Source organism: Mustela putorius, unplaced genomic scaffold, assembly GCF_011764305.1.
Source record: "Mustela putorius furo isolate JIRA1106 unplaced genomic scaffold, ASM1176430v1.1 tig00537350_pilon_pilon_pilon, whole genome shotgun sequence".
Lineage (NCBI taxonomy): Eukaryota > Metazoa > Chordata > Mammalia > Carnivora > Mustelidae > Mustela > Mustela putorius.
Window position 1 is genome coordinate 25,862,719 of NW_025422471.1, and position 20,577 is coordinate 25,883,295.

At 40.8% G+C, this 20,577-nt stretch overlaps 1 protein-coding gene across 2 annotated transcripts in view; it reads right to left on the minus strand.

The window, feature by feature from the left end:
* The window catches only part of ANKDD1B (ankyrin repeat and death domain containing 1B), a 61,566-nt gene that overhangs the window by 21,121 nt on the left and 19,868 nt on the right, over positions 1-20,577 (minus strand). For both annotated transcript variants that reach the window (XM_013063715.2, XM_045074444.1), the window contains exons 4-8: positions 19,983-20,081; positions 19,762-19,866; positions 10,233-10,331; positions 9,434-9,532; positions 4,605-4,703 (exon numbers count right to left, since the gene is read on the minus strand). In XM_013063715.2, the coding sequence (XP_012919169.1) occupies positions 4,605-4,703; positions 9,434-9,532; positions 10,233-10,331; positions 19,762-19,866; positions 19,983-20,081 (501 nt within the window). The remainder of the gene's footprint in view (positions 1-4,604; positions 4,704-9,433; positions 9,533-10,232; positions 10,332-19,761; positions 19,867-19,982; positions 20,082-20,577) is intronic.

Genomic DNA, 20,577 nt, shown 5'->3' on the forward strand with positions numbered 1-20,577 from the left:
AGGGGGCATTCTTCTGTTTACCACACCATCCTACCTCTTTTTCCCAAGCCATAGTAATACTGGGAGAATAAATGAACTAGTAAATATGTATAGTAATCATAACTATCATGTTATTCATTACACACACACACACACACACACACACACAAAATAGCTTGAGCCCTTCTTATGCGCCAGGCACTATGCTAGATAGTGGGGAGATATGCTGGTAAACAAGCTCTCCACTATTGCATTCCAATAGAGGTGGACAATCAGTAGACCTCTAGACTGGCAGACAGATCAGTGTACCAGCAGACTGAGAAAAAAATCTGTTTCCTAGATCTAGATGTTACGAGAATAATAACAGCTATACTAAGTGCAACAAAACAGTAAAGCAGCAGGACTGGATAGCTACTTTCCAGTAAGTGATCAAGAAAATCCTCCAGGATAGGGTGACACTGGGACTGAGATCTAAGAAGATCTGAATCAGAAGCAAGTCTGTGAAGAACCCAAAGCCAAGAAATAGTAGGAAGAGCTGTAGGACTCTGGCATCTTACCCCAGAGGTACCACAGGCAATGAGTATAGGGCCTACAGACTTTTAAAGAGCCAAATAAATGTTTAAAGTGTTTACCAAAAAAATTATTGATTCCAAGATACCAAAAGAAATCCGTGAAATTGAAGAGAATAAATATTTAATTGACATAGTTATACCCCATTGATTGTAAAATGTAATAGTCATAAAATATTCATTACATTAGTAAACAATTTGTAGGTTAAATTTTTTCACCTCTTCAAATTCCCAAGTATACACAGAGTTCTAAGAAGACCAAAGTCAATCATAAATTGAGGGAGTGTATCATAGCCAAATAATTATGAAAGCACCAATTAAAAAGCTTTTAAAATAATTTACAGCAAACACAAGTTTTTTAATGTGGAATGTTGGGGCCTTTAAATATGTTTGATAAGATACAAGGGTAAAGCCTCCAAAAAGGGAGTTGTTAGGGTCTACAAAAGGCTTCACTGGTCCAGGGGCATTTAGTACAATCCTGATAGAGAACCTCCTGCCCAACTCTGGGCAGCATAACATCAGCCCAAACGGAGGAAGCCTCTGCTGTCAGCTAAATCCATAGTCTCCAACTACCTCCCCAGAAATGGCTCAATCCCTTACCCCTTCCCCTTAGTTGGGGGTTGGAGCACAAAAGCAATCTCCTGGACAGCAACACTAATCATTGTCAAGCGGTGAAGCATTTCCAAGATCAAACACAGTAATCACCTACAGATGTAAGAGCAAACTAAGCCTAACGTGTCCCCACAGTGATGTATCCGTGCTGCTGGCTTCTTGCTGCCCACGGCTCAGTCCCCCAGCGTCTTCCCTGGGTTCGGTGGAGACAAGTGTGAACAACCAGTAAGAGCTGAGGCTGTTGATGCAGGAAGTGTGCTAATGAGCTCAGGGGAAAACTCAAGAAAATGTACAAGTTGAAAAATAGACCCAGGACAATTTCCAGGCTGCCTAGATAACATCAAGGCTGTAAGGATATGGATAACGTGGAGTCTGCAGTCTTAGTTGGGTGGGGAAAATGTGAACATGTGAAAACCATTACAAAGCAAAACCTCTCTGGAGGCTAACAGAATTAAGTACAGAAGAGAGGGAGGGAACCGAACAATGGAGTCAGCCAACAGAAGTGAGCCCAGCAGGACCCCAATAACGAGGGGGCTTTTCCAGGGACTTCAAGGGGGCTGAAGACGGGGGGGGGGGGGGGGGGGGGGGGGGGCAGGGAGGCACCTGTGAGTGCCTGAAAAACACAACAGCTCTCCACACTCGAGTATTTCGTGGGACCCACAAATTCTTAATGTTGTGTTCATTTATTGCATAAATAATGGTGCTCATTTACTGCATAAATAAGCCTGCAACTCCAGTGGGGATCAACTCATGATATCTTTATTTTCTACTCTCTCTCACAATCTTGTCCATTATATAATTTTAGACAATGAAGATATTTGTACAAATACATATCATCTTTTCTATTTGTGTTCTATCTTGAACTTTTTTTTTTTTAAGATTTTATTTATTTATTTGTCAGAGAGCTCACACAAGCAGGGGCGAACAGCAGAGGCAAGAGGGAGAAGCAGGATTCCTGCTGACAAGAAGCCCAATTCAGGACTTGATCCCAGGACCCTGGGATCATGACCTGAGCCAAAAGCAGACACTTAACAGACTGAGTCACCCAGGCATCCCATATTATGGAAATATTTATCTGGAACATGGAACATATTTAGTATATTTAGTATTTATCATTAATATTTTTAACAGCTATGTAATTTTCCAAGAAAAAGATACACCAGACTTATTTGGCTTTCCTCTAGAATTCTTAGCATGTATAGGCTATATTTAATTCTTGGCTATTGGAGATAACTTCATTATCTATCTTTTTTTTTTTTTTTTTAATTTAACCATCGGCTCTTACAAGGTGGTAGAGGCCAGTTCTGGTGTGCCGCCTCCTGAGGCCAGCATGGATAACCTTTTTTTTTTTTAAGATTTTATTTATTTATTTGACACAGAGAGAGAGATCACAAGTGGGCAGAGAAGCAGGCAGAGAGAGGGGGAAGCAGTCTCCCTGCTGAGCAGAGAGCCCGATGCGGGGCTCAATCCCAGGACCCTGAGACCATGACCTGAGTCAAAGACAGAGGCTTAACCCTCTGAGCCACCCAGGTGCCCCTTCATTATCTATCTTAATGCATGTACCTTTTTCTCTTTTTAAGATTACTCCCTTAACAGAATTCTTCAAGGCTGGGTGAAAGAAAAGTCACAAATTGCTTTTCAAAAGCATTGTACAAATGTACACTTCCACCAGCAGAATAAAGAGCATAAAATATTACCAATTTCAGACTCTATTCTTGATCCTAGTGTTATCTTTATACCTTTTGAAAAGGTATTGTTTCTACAGACATACCTCATTTTATTGATTTGCTTTATTGATTGTACTTCACAGATACTGCTTTTTTTTGTTGTTGTTGTTGTTACAAGATGAAGGCATAAGACTTCAGTGGAGAAAGTAACTGCAGATGAGGTAGAAGTAATACAAGAAATAGAATTAGAAGTGGAACCTGAAAATGTACATAAATTGCTACAATCTCGTGATAAATCTAAGAGATGGGGAGTTGCTTCTTACAGACAAGCAAAAAAAGTGGTTTCTTGAGATGGAAACTACTCCTGGTGAAAATGCTATGAAGATTACTGAAATGACAAAGGACTTAGAATACGGAATACAGGGACAGGATCTGAGAGGACTGACTCCAATTTTTAATTAAGTTCTACTGTGGGTAAAATGCCAAACAGGATCCATGCTACAGAGAAGCGGTTCACAAAAGGAAGAGTCAATTGCTGCACCAAACTTCACATTTAAGAAACTGTGACAGCCACCTCAACCTTCAGGAATCATCACTCTGATCAGTCAGTCACCATCAACACTGAGGCCAGACCCTCCACCAGTGAAAAGATTGTTAACTTACTGAGAGCTTAAAGGACAGTTAGATTTTTTAGCAATAAAGTATTTTTTTAATTAACATATATACGTTGTTTTTTGGGATATAATGCTATTGCACACTTAACAGACCACAACAGACCACCAAAAAATTTATTTCACTCACTTTATTGTGATAGTCGCTTTTTTGCAATGGTCTGGAACCAAATCTGCTCTATCTTAAAAGTTTGCCTGCACATTGTGCTGATAGGGAGGGAGTCCCAAAACATATAGCACTTAAAAAAAAAAAAAAAAAAAAAACCAAGGTCCAGAACAGGAGATCCACATAGTGGTGTCAGTATTTATACATGTCCATGCTTCATCACAGTTTCCATGTAAATGCATGGAAAAAACAGATTCAAAGAACTATTGATCCCATTAGTTCTGGGGAGATGAAATTGAAATCTGCAGTTAGAATATACCCTTTGGAACTATTCAAATTTTTTGTTACTTTCATTGTAATTGAAAATTACTTCAAAAAATGGAAAATGAAAGTAAAACCATCTGAAGGGCAAGACCACTGCAAGGGTGAGAATCCTCACCACGGTCACTGACTAGTCAGATAATCCTGAACAAGTTCCTTAACTTTCCTAAATTCCAGTTCCCTCACCAAAAAATGAAGGTAAGTGACGCAAGATCTTAGCTCCATGCCTAAATACAAAAGCATTCTGTGTTTACAAGAAGGCACCACAGTGTCTTCTTCAGGCCCAGACTGACCACTTGAGCTTTCACAAAATAATGGTTTTTTTTTTTTTTTTTTTTTCAGCATTTACTGTGTGTAAGCCAGGCACGTACCGTGGCTAGGGTGTGAACAAGGTAGAATGAGAATGTCTCTGTATTTGAGAACTAACAACTATCTGCTCCTTTTGTCCCTGTTTTCAATTATTCCATCCCCAATAAATAGGAAGAATTGCAATGCTTTCAAGGAGACAACAATTAGGGAACTATCAGAGGTAAATCATTAATTCTTACACCAAACAAAGCAAATTATAAATATCAATTCTACAAAAGCCTAGTGAGTGGATCTGTTCAGGACTAGATTAACCAAAGAACATTCTGAGTCCCCCACCATAGTGTGAGTGAACATGGCATGGCACACATACTTTATTTGGAATGTTGACATCACTTCCTGCTGCCAGAAGCACTTTGCTGCATTCTTCATGACCTCCTTTAACAGCCAGGAAAAATGGTGTTTCTCCATTCTAAAAAAAAAAGGAAAAAAATTAAAATTAATTGCCCTTTGGCATGGAATGAAATTCTTTGAGAAACAGCATGCTTTCTCTACACTTTTTATGCATTAGTCTTAATGGATAGCATTAAGTTTCTATATGCCAACTTATATTATCAAGACTATATGCCTTGGCAGAGTTAAAAGCACAACTCTGTGAGGTCAGGATTAATATTACCCCATTTTACAGAAAGGGAAGCTAAGCCTTAGCTGAAAAGTGACATGTCTACTGCACAAATTCAGCTGTTTGGCTCCAAAGCCTGTACCCTTACCTATCCTGTTATGCCTCTTTTTAAGATTTCCATCCACCATTGAGACTCTTATCTTTATTAATTTATCTAGCAAATATTTACTAGACACTTACTACCTGTCTGACAAAGGAACTGTGATTAAGAAGATGAATAGATACAATCCCTGCCCACAAGAAGGGAACAGCCCATCAAGCAAGATAATCACAGAAATATGAATTACAATGCAGTGTGCAACTCATAAAAATTGGTATATAGACGCAAGTGTTACAAATTTGTACCAAGAAGGCTTTACTGTTTAAAACTGATTTAAGCTGTGTGTGTCCTTTAAAGAAAATAAACAGTAATACTCTTTCTCAGTAATTAGGTTTCCTGAAATTCATTATGATAAAAGCTATTAGGACAAAGTGAGACCTTAGTTTAGGCCAAAACACAGAAAGAAAAAATGGAACTGGTATCACATGGTACATGGATATTTTCCCCTCTTCACAAAGATTCCTTCCTAAAAATACTGGGAAGAAATGCAGAATTCCTTCCCATTCCCTAACCATTTCCCCCCTTGGGTATTATTCTAACAAATGCATTAAGTTAATTCAGAAGGTTTTACTCATAGCTAATTAGATATGAACAATCATGTCAAGAGGGATGCAGGAACATGGAACCAATGTCCCCATCTCCAATGGATGGAAAAATTGTATCCATGCTGCTTTACCTGAGTGCCTGGGACAGCCATCTGTTACAGAGGAATTTCTCCCCCACAAGAGGCCTTCTCATTTTCCAGGAAAATGGATGCCAAATGGCAAACCTCAGTGGGAAAGGCATTAGCAAAAAAATGTAAAGCAAAGAATTCACATCTTTAACGCATCAGGAGTCTAATAAACATTCCTACCTTTGACCCAACAGTCCTACTTCTAAGAATATACCCAAAGGAAATAGTGAGGAATTCAGACTATAGTTTTTATACAAAGAGGTTTGCAACAACATTATTTTTAAGAAAAGGAAAATGAAATTAAAGTAAATGTCCAAGAACTGAGGAGTCAAATGAACTCTGGGCAGCCAATAAAAATATATATGTATAGGAACACAAAGAAAATGGAAGGAAAATATATATAATATCTCTAAAATAATCATTTCAGTGTGGAGAAAATACAAGAACTACTATTTATGTTTATCTTTATATTAAAATTTTTAAATGCATGTTTCTGGCTTATGCTTTGTAATGTATTAATTTAATTATAAATGTATGTATGACAGATACACACCTAAACTTTCCTTATGGATAGGAGTTTGCTACCAAGACTGTTTAGAGACAACTCTAGAGTCACTCCAACTGGTCTGGCAACAGTTTACAACAGGAAACAAAGGCAGCCCAAGATTGTATGAATACTCTGGGCCTTATCCAAAAGGCTAATATTAGCACTAGTCCTTATTCTGTGCAGATGAAATTTATCATAATCTGCAATTACAGTTGGTTGGGCTTTATGAGCTCTCTCCAATGTGCCCTAATTCAAAAATAGCTAAAAGGTGGAAGAAATTCAAGTGCACACATTCCAGTGGTAAAGTATTAAAACAGAAGAGGACAGACATGACTAAGACTTTCAATTAAATCCTGTGACTACAGGGGGTGTCTGGGTGGCTCAGATGGTTAAGTTTTTGCCTTCAGCTTGGGTCATGATCCCAGGGTCCTAGGATCAAGCCCTGTGTCAGACTCCCTGCTCAGCGGAGAGTCTGCTTCTCCCTTTGTCCGCCATTCCCCTGCTTGTGCCTCCCCTTCTCTTTCTGTGTCAAATACATAAATAAAATCTTTTTTAAAAAATCCTGTGACTATAGGACTTGATCTCTACATTGATTTGTGAAGGCCAATCACACCTAAGATTTACCCAGGTGATTTTTTTTTTTAAGTGTCTCACCATCATTCATAACTTTTATTCAGGAAGACCAAATTCCTGGGATTTTCTTTAAATAATTTAAACCAATTAAGCCTGATCATCAGTATGCTAGACTGTCAGAAAAGACACACAGAAGTAAACAAAGGAAGGCTCTATTTTTGTCCATGATCCTCAAGTGAAATCTTGGCTTAACTTCCCCAGGAACTTGAAGAGAATAAAATGAGGATAATAGGAATATATACCACTGGTACAAATTCATATACTGCATCCATACCACACCAATGATGACAACAGATACCACTGTTGTATCCTTATAAACATGTGCTAGGCACTATTCCCAGTGCCATGTGTGTGGCACTGCCTTCCTATTTAAACCTCACTATGACCTTAGAAGGCTATTTGACAAAACTGAGGCTAAGAGGGGCTAAGGACTAAGCCCATGATTACCTTTCTAGAAGAATGATGGAGCCAGGACCTGACTCACACAGTCAGAGCCCTGGTTTTCATCGCTGGGTGTGTAAGTCAAGGGATGCAAGGGACTAGCCTGGTGGGCTTTTCTGGTCCAAAAGGAACACTGACTTGGCCAGGCATCATGGAGGCTCATTTTCATACCCTTCCATTTTCATTATTTTGCCTGCAGTTGGTACTTTCATGGTCATAAGCCACCAACTCTAAGTACCACCTTGGTTTAACGTATCTGAGATCAGGATGCATCTCACAATCTCAATCAGGTAGTAGATGTGATATTGTTGTCACTGCTTGCAGCATGCATTATATCAGAATGGGTGTTGACTTGGAATAAAACCTCAGAAGTCATAGCAGGGAACCCCTTAAAGAAATACTGCATCACAAGTACTTCTGAAGGCAAAGGGGATATTACTTTGTTCAGAAAAACAAAGACATCGAGACTCTGAGTAAGAAAGTGATTTAGAACAATCAAGCTCAGTGTGAAGTTTAGGAACCAACTTATCTTGCTAATTTGTTCCTTTTTATGTATATAATAAAATCTAATATAAAAGTCTAAAAAACTCTTTCAATAAGTACAAACTACTCTGGGACAAAAAAAGCTTGTTTGTGTCATGGTTTAAGTGGCACCATTATTTTTTTCTTAGTGTTACATAAAATAATAATACACTTTACAGTCACTGGTGCCTTAAGTTAAAAGACTATATTACTTCTTACAGCATAGCTCAGAGAAGTGCCAAGTTTAAAAGTTATCAGAACATTAAACTGTGAAGTCCAAGAGGACTCCATTCATTTGAGATTCCCAAGAGCCAGTGTAGAAGTCACTGACCCAAAGGTCAAAAGTGACCATCTAAAGCATATGACTCACAAATCTGCCTTCACAGCCAAGACTGCCTTCTCCACCCAAGACTGCACTCAGTTCCCATCCCCCTGCCTTCCACAGAACCCCAGAGAGTTTCCATCTCCCCACTGCTCTCCACCTGAAAATTCCTGCACCCTCCCAATGCCTCAGAGTAATCTCCTCCAAAATCCTTATTACTGATCTCACTCACCTGCTCTGCACCTGCTCAGAGGAGGGCACTCCACCTTCCCAGGTGTCTAAACTGGCGAACTGGGCATCAAAAATGCTTCCCTCTCTCTAACTCGAGTCACAAAGCTGTGGCCTCTGTCTCCCTCTATCACTTCATCCTATTTGCTCCTTGTGAGTGCACTGGAGGCAAGTTTTCTCCATAGCTCTTGATTCAGCAATTTGCAGCATCCCCTGACTGCGTGTCCCCACCTCCAGGCTCTCCAGGCACCAAGCCCCCTCTAGACCATTGTGACATTCACAGGCCTATACACAAAACGAAGCCCATCTCTCTTTGCTGCTTAGAACCTGGCAAAGTCTCTACTGTCTATAAGTCAAAGCCAAGCCCTCCCCATGGGGAGCACAGCCCTTCTTTATCTCTACCTTGACCCTCTCAGCTCTGACCTTTTTGCATGCCCTTCTCGCCTTGGAGCCTTCTTCTTCTTTTTAAAAATTTTAAAATATTTTATTTATTTATTTGACAGAGAGAGAGAGAGATCACAAGTAGGCAGAGAGACAGGCAGAGAGAGAGGGGGAAGCAGGCTCCCTGCCAAGCAGAGAGCCCAATGTGGGGCTCAATCACAGGACCCCGAGACTATGACCTAAGCCCAAGGTGGAGGTTTAACCCACTGAGCCACCCAGGCGCCTCTCACCCTGTAGGCTCCTAGAATAAAAATACATTACCTAGCATAAGTTACATACTAAATATTTTTAAGGTAATGTGTAAATAAATGAATGGATTAACAAGCGTGGTGATGGGTATTCAGGAGGGTATGGATTGCATGGAACACTGGGAGTTACACACAACGAATCGTGGAACACTACATCAAAAACTAATGAGGTACTGTATGGTGATTAACATAACATAAAAAAAATGACTTGCTGGCATACTTTAAAGAAAAAAGAAGGGACTTTTCAGCATGATATTTTACACTCTATAGCACTAATCTCTTTGTTTTCCTCCCATGAAAGTCATTCCTCCCCTGCCTTCCACTTTCCAGTCTTGTGTTCATCTGTAATGAGCACCTTCACATACCTCATTGATCTCATTTGTTTCTTGCCATTGGGTTAGCAGCACCCTGACCACAGGACTGTGACCATGCTTTGCTGCAAGATGCAGGGCAGCATTCCCCTCCTGCAAAATAGACAAATTCATGGTAGAGTCCAGGGCACTGAGGAACATGGCCTTCCAACGGTCAGGGTTGCAATGGGACTTCTGAGAGGTTTCATTTTGATTAAAGCTGCAGTCCAGAGTGTGGGTCATATTATCCACAGTGTCAAGTGAAATTTATAATTTTTTAAGGTTTCAAATGTAAAGATACAGTTGTTTGAACCAGTAGGGAAAAACCATCCATACTTCTTGTTCTATCCTTGCTGTTAATTTGCTAACAAAAAGTGAAACAAAGAAGCAATCCCATATGACCTATGTGAAGGTACTTAAAGATTTAGCATGCGGAACTTTTGGACCCACAATCCCACGTGTGTGTATGAATTCCTCTTAATAATCAAAGATATGCAGAAAGATATGGGTGTCCATTACAGTTTCCCTCCCCAGGGAGGTGACACTGAGTCTCCAGCAGACGTCAGGAAAAGAGAAGAGGAAACTGGAAATAACAGCGGAAAAATCCATGTAGTCTATTGATGTCACAAACATTTATGGTATGAAAATTAGCAATCTGTTTGACCCACTGCAAAAGTAGGTTCATTTAATCTGGATATTCCATATTCTGTAGCAGCAATTGAACAAACTGAACAAAATGCCATCTCCAAAGCTATATACCAGGTGTCACTCCCCTTTCTCTTGTTCTCAGCAAAGAAACAAAAGTCCCACTCACCTTGTCCTTTTCTGAAGTATGTAGATTAAGGAAGATAAGTTTTTCTATCATTTCAGTGTGGCCCCTCTCAGCTGCCCAAAGAAATGGTTTTCTTCCTTTCTGAAAATCAATCACAAACCTACAAGTGTTTATTACACATTTATTGAACAAGCAAGACAACTGACAGAATGGACGGCATTTTGATGGTTACAAGAAGGCCAAGATGGTGCTTCTGGTTGTAGCATTTAGGCCCTTCCTAGGCAATAACAATCCCTATAAGTCCCAACCAGCTTCAGTTCTGAGTCATTGCCCAAAACTGTGGGAACTTCCCATCAGGACAGAATAATTTTTAGGGGACAGAAAAGTATTGTTCAGAGGTGTTCCTCCCAAGCACCTGGGGAAGTGCTGATTCAGAGCCAGACAACAAGATTCCCATACAAATGTAGGATTTTTACCAACTTTCTGTGTTTATTGAATAGTTCTGTTGTTCAGCTCTTAACAAAGAGAAGCAATTAGGTGACCTGTCTCAGGTCCCTGCACATCACACACTAACCTTGCCTTACTGATAAAAATGTGCGAAGCACCAAACAAAAATATGTTTGGGTGGCTCAGTTGTTAAGCGTCTGCCTTCAGTGCAGGAAGTGATCCCAGTGTCCTGGGATTGAGCCCCATGTCAGGCTCCCTGCTCAGTGGGAGGCCTGTATCTCCCTCTTCCATCCCCCCTGCTTGTGTTCCCTCTCTTATTGTATTTGTCAAATAAACAAATAAAATATTTAAAAATAAAATGCTATTTATTTATCTGAACAAAAAAGCACACACACATACATGCACACATACACACATAGACGTGAGGGGGGGGGAGGGTTGAGGGGGAGGGAGAGGGAGAGACAATGTCAAGCAGACTGTGTGCTGAGTACTCAAGGCTCATGGCAGGGCTCAACATGGTGCTGAGTCTCAACCCTGACATCATGACCTGAGCCAAAACCAAGAGTCAGGCATTTAACCGACTGAGCAACCAGGTGCCCCTTTAATTCCAGATATTTAAAAGAAGGAAAAGGAAGTTGGGGCAGCAAGATGGAGGCCGAAATATTTTTTTTCAATTAAAGAAAACACTCACAAATTGGTTTGGTGTGTTATTAACCAAAAGCTTAGCAAGATGTTTGAAATGTGGGAAACAAGATGCAAGCGTCTTGGGGCGCCTGGGTGGCTCAGTGGGTTAAGCCGCTGCCTTCGGCTCAGGTCATGATCTCAGGGTCCTGGGATCGAGCCCCGCATCGGGCTGTCTGCTCAGCAGGGAGCCTGCTTCCCTCTCTCTCTCTGCCTGCCTCTCCATCTACTTGTGATTTCTCTCTGTCAAATAAATAAATAAAATCTTTAAAAAAAAAAAAAGATGCAAGCATCTTTGTAAGAAGATTTCTAAACCTGAGATTTGTTATCTGATCCCCTGCTAATGCAGAATTATGAAAAGATCATAGAGACTGTTAACTTGAGACAAAGAGCACACGATTCCCCATTAACTGGGGAAAAAGGGAAGGAAAAATGCTGAAATAATAATGGCAACAACAACAACAAAAATGTCTATAAGGGGGGCGCCTGGGTGGCTCAGTGGGTTAAGCCGCTGCCTTCGGCTCAGGTCATGATCTCAGGGTCCTGGGATCGAGTCCCGCATCGTGCTCTCTGCTCAGCAGGGAGCCTGCTTCCTCCTCTCTCTCTCTCTGCCTGCGTCTCTGCCTACTTGTGATCTCTCTCTGTCAAATAAATAAATAAAATCTTTAAAAAAAAAATGTCTATAAGGATCCATCCTATGGAACTCTGTATTCATGCATTTATAGAAGCTGGAGAAAACAAAGTAGTACCAAAAAGTTCACCTAATTCACTATTCTTGGGCCAAACATGTTTGCCAATGAGGTCTACATCCCCAATCTTAAATCCCAGAAGGCTTGGCTTTCATCCTCATTCTCATGAATTCACTAAGGAAGCACATACACACACCCACACACAAAACAAACAAACAAAACAGATTACTTGGACCCCCAGTTTTCTGATTTTCTGCAAGTTATTAGACACCTAATTGAAAAACAGAATTTAGTCGTGAGCTCTGAACAACATTTTGGTAACGAAATACTAGAAATTATTGTGTCTGGCTTATACAAATATCTGCAAATGGTGACAATGGATAAAGGTTCATATTAAAAAAAATCACAAGAAAGGATGTGTAAGAGACAATTATATACTACATGAAAACATTTAGTCACATATCCTTATAAGTTATTTACTTATTTATTCCACAATTATTGACCATCTATGAATATGCCAGATATTGTGCTCAGCAACAGAGTGGCCAAGTTGAAAAATACACTGCCCCATCCTCAAGAAGCTCAGAGTCCAACAGGGAAGATAAAGACATGAGCACGTAATTAAAATGAAATACAGTAACTGAGTGCTGGTGATATATGGGAGTATATAACTCAGCATGAGTGTGTATTTGTGGATGGGGAGGGAGCTGATAAGAAATGGAGGAAGAAGGCCTTTTAAATTCACTAAAGCACTAGAACAGGAGAAAAGAGCAAGGGTGGTAACATTTCCTGCCCAACATCTTTCCCACTGGGAGCCTATGCCCTGTTTTTACAGAACTGTTAATCAAAGGCTCCTACTTCTTCTACCATCTATCCCTTAGTCACACTTTATGGGTCAGGGATGGCCTCATGCTTGGTGAGACCACTCAGAGTCAACTGTGGGATATTTTTCTGGCACATTCTATCTGTATCTAGTCTAGAGTCATCAACTAAGCCATCATTGGCCCTCTTTGTCACCTGACAAGGAGAACTCGCCTAAGAATGAAGCCAGCACAGACGAAAAACAGAAAAAGAGACAAGAGCCCTGCTAACATCATAGGTGCTGCTGGAATCAGACATATCTGAAGCTACATGTGCACAACATGTGTGAGTGAGTTAATCAAGTCCATTTTTCTTTCTTTAAGTAATTGGAATTGAGCTTCTATCACCTTTCACTAGCAGGGCTTCCTTAAATCACGCCCCCCAACCTCAAAGGATCATCAGAATGACTTTAATGCCCACCAGAGGGTCTCTTTGGCTTCAACTAAACATTTCAGAATCACAGGATTATCACAGGCCACACCTGATACCAGTCTACTCTCAAGATGTAGGACATAAACCAAAGCTTGCCAGTGTCAGCTCTTCCTCTTCATACCATATCCCACACAGTTGTCCAGCTGTTGGCTTTGAGGCCCCATGGGACAGCTCAGTAGCAAGGTGACAAATCCACACTGAGCAGGTACTGGAGCCACCTTGGCTTAGAAGGCTGGTGCCCTACAGGAACAGATATCCCCTGTAACAACTCCTCAAGCATACCTTCCAGGCCCCCTCAAGGACATGCCCAGTTCATTACAAAAAAGTTACTATCCTCAGAGAAGTCCACAATATGGAGCCCCCATCTGGGGTTCATAGGTCATCGGTAGTTCCTCCAAGTCCAAATGCTATTTGCTAAGTAGGGGTCATTTTTATCATAAGCAATACTTATCTCATTTGCAGTGACACAGGGCCATTTGTGTCATTTGCAGTGACACAGTGACACAGCTAACCAAAGTTTAAATTCTCAGGCAGAAGCAAAAGGGGTTTTGTTGGCTCTTTACCCACAGAGACCATAAGCAATACACAAGCGGGTTGTGTCCTAGAGTAGACATCTGCTGCTTTTGTATCTCTGTTCCTTTCTTCTAATAACAGCAGCTTCATTTTCCTGTAGAGAACTTCCCCAATTATACACACATATACTCTGCCATTTATCTGGTTAGTGCTGTCAACTGCCAGGCTTTAAATTCCCCATGAAGTAACCACTTAACCTAGGCTGGTCACAGTGATTGGTTCAGGATTGGGCAGATGATTCAAGCAGGCCAAACAGAGTTGTTCCTGAGATTCAGAACATGAACATTTGATGAGAGGAATTTTCTTTCTTATGAATCAAAATCTATAAGAATATCCATATGAGGGGCTCCTGGGTGGCTCAGTCAATTAAGGTCTGACTTGGTTTCAACTCAGGTCATGATCTCTAGGTCATGAGATCAAGCCCCGTGTTGGGTGCAGTACTCCACAGGGAGTCTGCTTGAGATTCTTTCTCTCTCTGCCCTTCCCCCACTCATGAACACATGCATGCTCTCTCTCTCAAATAAATAAATAAAATCTTTTTAAAAAAAGAATATTCCATAAGAATATCTTGAAACTGGTAGAAGCCAGCTTTCCCATCACATGGAGAGCATATCTATCAATAATGTCAACACAGAGACAACAGAGAGTTAGGAGCTGGATGCAGCTGTGCCCGAAATCATTCAGATAAACCCTCAAACTCTTCAGTTCGCAATAAGTAAATTATCTCTATTGCTTAATCTAGATTAAACTGGATTTTTATCACTCATAACAGAAAGCAGTCTAATTCATAGTTAGCAGTTTGGGGACAAATACTACTAGAAGTATCAGGGATCTATTCAACTTTAAAATGGTTTCACTCTTGGGGCACCTGGGTGTTTCAGTTGCTTAAAGATCTGCCTTGGGCTCACTCGGGTCTTGATTCCAGGATCCTGGGATCAAGCCCTGCTTCTTCCTCTGACCCTCCCCCTGCTCCTACCCTTGTGCACGCTGTCTCTCTCAAATAAAAAATAAAATCTTTTAAAAATTAAATAAAATGGCTTACTCTTACCCTTAGCTGCTACAAAGGCCTGAATTTCTGCATGGCTAAACTAGGTAACAGAGGATCTGCCCCCAAAGAAAGCCCAGTGTGGTTAAGAAATGGAAGGTTATCACAGATGAAATATTTTTCCTCACCAAGAAAACAGCTATTACTTTAAACTTTGAATGCCTTTTAAAAATATTACCATCAAGAAAAAATTGTGATAGCCGAATCACACAAAATAAGGGCATTTAAAGTAATCTATACCTTAGAAATATACCAGAAGGCAACATAAAGATGAAGTGAGAGCAAAATGAGCTATAAATATTTCCCCTATCTTATCACATATTATTAGGAAAAATAACAAGAACTCTAAAAATAATTTTAAAAAATAGTTTCTTTCCATGTCTTATTTCCTTTTTTAACCACCAAACTCTTCTAAAATGCTGTTCAAGTTGGCCTCTATCCAGCACAGTCCCCCAGGACTGATTCTCACCTGCAAGATGGGGAGACCTTCCAGCCAGGACAGTGGAACCTGGCATCAGAGCTCCAGTTTCAAAAAGAAACCACAATGCCTTCCCAGTTCAGGATCCCAATTCCCTTTCCTAATTAATGAAAATAAGGAGGGACCAGAATTCCTGTTGCCTTTTTCCTTGATTAACACAATGTCTATTTAACCTAACATGTTTTAATTCAATGCATTTAAGTTGCTTGCATGTGAATAAGTCTGAGAGGTTGCCATTGTTTATTAGAAATTATTTTTCAGTTTATTAACAGAGTTATCAAATTTGACAACAAATGCAGCACAAATTTCATAAACAGCCATTAAATGGCCACCCAGAGATCAAACTGACCATCCTTTCCCACAATGATCCCAGAGATGGAGAGAGGAGAGCTTCTGAGAAGAGGCCAGGGAGAACCCAGCACAAAGCCCCCCAGTGCCCTATGTGCAGGTCTATCCCCCACAACATTTCCCCTTACCCTGGGACCCACAACCAGAACCCAGGCATAAGAGGAAAACTAGCAGTTTACTTAATAATTAGAGATTTGAGAGGGAAAAAAGAATGCTACCATGAATTAAAAAGTGTTGAAGGAGGAGTGCCTGAGTGGCTCAGTCGGTTAAGTGTCTGCCTTTGGCTCAAGTCATGATCTCAGGGTCCTGGGATTGAGTCCCACATCCTGCTTCTCCCTCTCCCTCTGCCCGCCACTACCTACCTCCACTTGCCCAGGCTTACGTTTTCTCTCTCAGGCTGTCTCTTTCTCTCAAATAAATAAATAAAATCTGTTTTTAAAAAATGTGCTGAAGGAGCAGTGTGTTAAATATGCAGTCACAGAACTACAGAGTGTGGAGTGAGTTCTCCCCTTGCACACGGAAGCCCTTAAATACTGGCCTCAGGTCCACAGAAAAACGTGTGCTTTCTCAAATCCCCTCATGTTCATTATTCCCAACCCTCCAAAAAGGGAAGCTTCTTTGCATTTCGATCTCTAAAGAGTCCCTATAAAGATTCCTTTGAACCAGTGGAAGTTCCGTTAAGTCTACAGCTGAAACCAATCTAACAGTGTACCACCAAACTCTATAAATATTCAACAAGTATTCATATACTCTAAGGCCATTCCTTTCTCTGCCCCTGCTCCACCCTAAACATTGTGAGTACTTATTTTTGACCACTAGATGGAAGTTTGCATGTAGACCCAAAACATCTACACTGCTTTACTAATCACTTCTCTTGGCTGCTCTAATCTCTCTCCCCTGGAGAGGCCATGGAGCTGAAAGAAACCTCAAAATATTTTCCAGTGTCTTCCATCTCTCCCACCCCCACCCACACTCTCCTAGGCGTAGTTAAATCCCTTTTATTAATAAAGATCTCCTCCTCGCAAGGATTTCCTTGCTAGCTTTTGAAGTCCCCTCTGGGCTAAAAAAAATTTTACCAATGCTGGTAAGGTTAGCAGGCTCTCAGTCACTTTCTGCAGATAAGAAAGTATGCGAGAGGGTCGGCTGTGAGGGCAAAGCAGTCATTTCTATCAAATGCATTCAGTGAGCTCCACAATACTTTTAAGCAAACACAGAAAAATCTAATGATGAATTAATACACCTGAGCTCCTGATCCCAGGTCCTACTGGTTTTGCCAACATCCTTGACCCACTCACAGATCTCAGAAAAAGAGTAGGTTTTGCCTATTCCATTGCTCCATCTAGGATTCTTACAAAACTAAAATTGGACTCAGAGATTCTTCTCTCACTAAATGAGCCAGGGGACTCATTATTTGCTCATTCCTCAAATGCGTCTGAATCCATCTTAATTTTAACATCTCCCAGCTGGACATGCCTGCACAGTCTGCTGCCAGGGCTCCGCCGCCTTTTTCCCAACAGACAGGGGAGGAGGAAGAGGGGTGGGAACAGGACAACTCCAGAGCCAGCTAAAGAGATGGTAGCCAAGAAGGTTGCTGGCCAGAAGCTGCAGACATGGCCGAGACTTCTCAGAACTCTGCTTTGATTTTGAGTCCCTTTAGCCTCCGTGATCCTCCCCACACATGCTGGCTCCTGTGAAATCAGCCAGAGCCCACTGAAAGGGAAGACTATCATGTATCTCCTAGATAATATGCCCTCAACAAACATCTGCTAAATTGAACTGAGTGGAATTCATTCGCATCCCTACTTAACATCAATCAAACCAGAATGATCTAACTTCCTGTGTCACTGGGTGCTATTTGATTATGATTATCAGTTTGAGGAAACAGTGTATTTTATCCTATAATAATTGTTATAATAACTACCATTTAGTGAATTTAGTGAGCATTTACCACATATCAGGCTCTTTGCTAAGTGCTTTACAATCATTAACTCATTAAAACATCCCAACAGTGGCTGTTTCAGTATTGCTACATGGGAACCGCTTAGGGGTAGTGTCTGACTGGAAAGGGGTGGTGGAATGGCTTACAATGAAATTCAACGGCAGAGGCTCTTTTTACATAAAATTAAGGAAATATCAATCATCTATATGAAATCATAATGGTATTGCTGATAAAAAATTATATGGAAGTCCCCCTCCCCAATCATCCCTCTTACACACTGTAGCTTTGACCAGCTGGAAAACTTGCTTAAAGCTCATAGCTAATATATGCCCATACCATAGCCCAAGTCTGTCTCCTCCAAGTTGTAAATGTATAGTTGCTCACTCATACTCTGAGGAAGTAAAACAAATTTATAGACTTCATTTGAAGAAAAGAGTTGTTATTATTATTATTGCTATTATTGCTAAGACTAAGGTCAGGGGCACCTGGGTGGTTCAATCTCTTAAGCATCTGCCTTCAGCTCTGGTCATGATCTCCAGGTCCTGGGATGGAGCCCCACATCGGGCTCTCTGCTCAGCAAAGAGTCCGCTTCTCCTTCTGTCTGCCACGCTACTCCTGCTTGTCCTCTCTCTCTCTTTCTGTCAATAAATAAAATCTTCTTTAAAAAGACTAAGGTCAGGGCACATGGGTGGCTCAGTGAGTTAAAGCCCCTACCTTCGGCTCAGGTCATGATCCCAGGGTCCTGGGATCAAACCCCACATCGGGCTCTCTGCTCAGCAGGGAGCCTGCTTCCTCCTCTCTCTCTGCCTGCTTCCCTGCCTGCTTGTGATCTCCATCTGTCAAATAAATAAATAAAATCTTAAAAAAAAAAAAAGACTAAGGTCAGAAAAGAATGTGAAAATTTTTTACAAGAGGTAAAGTGAGGTATTACTGCTTAATTTCTGGAGAGACTTTTATGGAGAATAATGTTCTAGGCACAGTGAGAAGGAGGTCCCATTTGAAATCAAAATGTCAACCTCACAGGGTACACTCCCCTATGAGAAAAACCTAGAAGAAGATATTCCAGGAAAAAGTCCCTGGCACATAGGGTGTGCCCACTGTCATCTGAGAAGGGAGACAGGACAGCAGGATGGCACGGTGACTTGGGTCAGCTAGACCTGAATTCAAATCCTAGCTTTCACTTTCCAGTTTTGGGATACTAGACTAGGTACTAAGGTTCTGTGAGCCTCAATTTCATCATCTTTAAAAATAAGCAAAATCTTTCTGTATATGATTATGATTATGGGAATTAACATGATCATTCACTCATTCAGCAATGATTTAAGCATCCATATACACCAGGCCCTAGACCTCTCAGTGAAATAATGTATGTAAATAGCTTTCCTCTATACCTAGCACACTAATAAATACTCAGTAGGTGGTGGCTATTATTAGTATATATCTCCCTATGAAAAGAAAAAGAGGGACGCCTGGGTGGCTCAGTCACTAAGCATCTGCCTTCAGCTCAGGTCATGATTCTGGAGTCCTGGGATCAAGCCCTGCATCAGGCTCCCTACTGGGTGGGAATCCAGCTCCACCCTCTCCCACTTTCCCTGCTTGTGTTCCTGCTCTCACTGTCTCTCTCTGTGTGTCAAATAAATATATTTTTAAAAATCTTTAAAAAAAGAAAATAAAAGAAATAGAATGTACACAAATATGGTTAACACTGCATTATATTCCAAGACCCATTACTGCATAGTCTTGGATCAAATACACTCCCCAAAGGCCACACATAATGGAGTAAAATGCAAACATACATTCTGAATACAAAACAAGGAGGATACTGTCCATAATGAGCCAGGATTTGGGAACAGAGAAGGAAAAAAGAATCTGGATGCTTCCTCAATGCTTCCTGCCCTTCTCACATGAGATGCCAGAGCCACCACCAACACTTCTCATCTGTTCTGCTGTCTAAGGGTGTTGGAGGAGCTAGCTACGGGGCCAGGTCGCTGGCTGCTTTGGCAGCTCCAGCAGGAGTAGGAAGAAAGAGGAATTTGGTGGGGGTATGCATAGGACCTGTCCTACTATAGCAAATATACCTCATCAGGCTGGTCCAGGTCCTTCAAGTGCAGATCTTGAATGAGGTACTCCACAATGCGTACATTATTGCTCTGAGCTGCAAAGTGGAGGGCATTCATTCCATCCTGAAGAGAGCCAAGGTGAGCCAAGGTGAGGGACATAATTACATAGTGATCTTATAACTTCCCCATCCCACACTGGGGCAGAGTGAACTATCTCCTGGTGTGGCCTACATACCTACCTCATTCTTGGCCCTTTGGTCTGCTCCAGCTCGAATAAGCATGAGCATGATCTCGAGACTTCCAGACCAGGCTGCAAGGTGAAGTACTGTCAAGCCATGCTTCCCCAAGAAGAAAAAAGAAAAGCATCTATCACTGGAATGAGCCATAACACAGTCTCAATCAACAAAGGCCAAGTGAAAATTAACAATAGGGGGAAAAACTTAATATATAGCAAATGTAATATTTCAATTCTATGGGGAAAAGGAATGCATTTAATAAGTGGTACAGGTACAAGTCAGTCTCCACAGGGAAGAAAATAAAACTAAATCTTATATTAGACACAAAAAAGAGTTAGAAGAAAATCTAGACTGTAAGGTACAGTGTCTTAATCCACAAGTTATAAAAGGAAAGAATGGTGGTAAAGTCAAGAAACAAATGATAGATTTTAAAAAATGTATTTTAATAAAGATAAATGGTTACTTTTTCTAATACATGAAACTTCTTGCAAATCAACAAAAAAGAAGGCAATCAAACCAACTGAAAAAGTGAACAAAAAAAAAAAAAGGCACTCTCTTAAGGTATTAGTGGAAATGAACTGTAATGGTTTGAGCAATC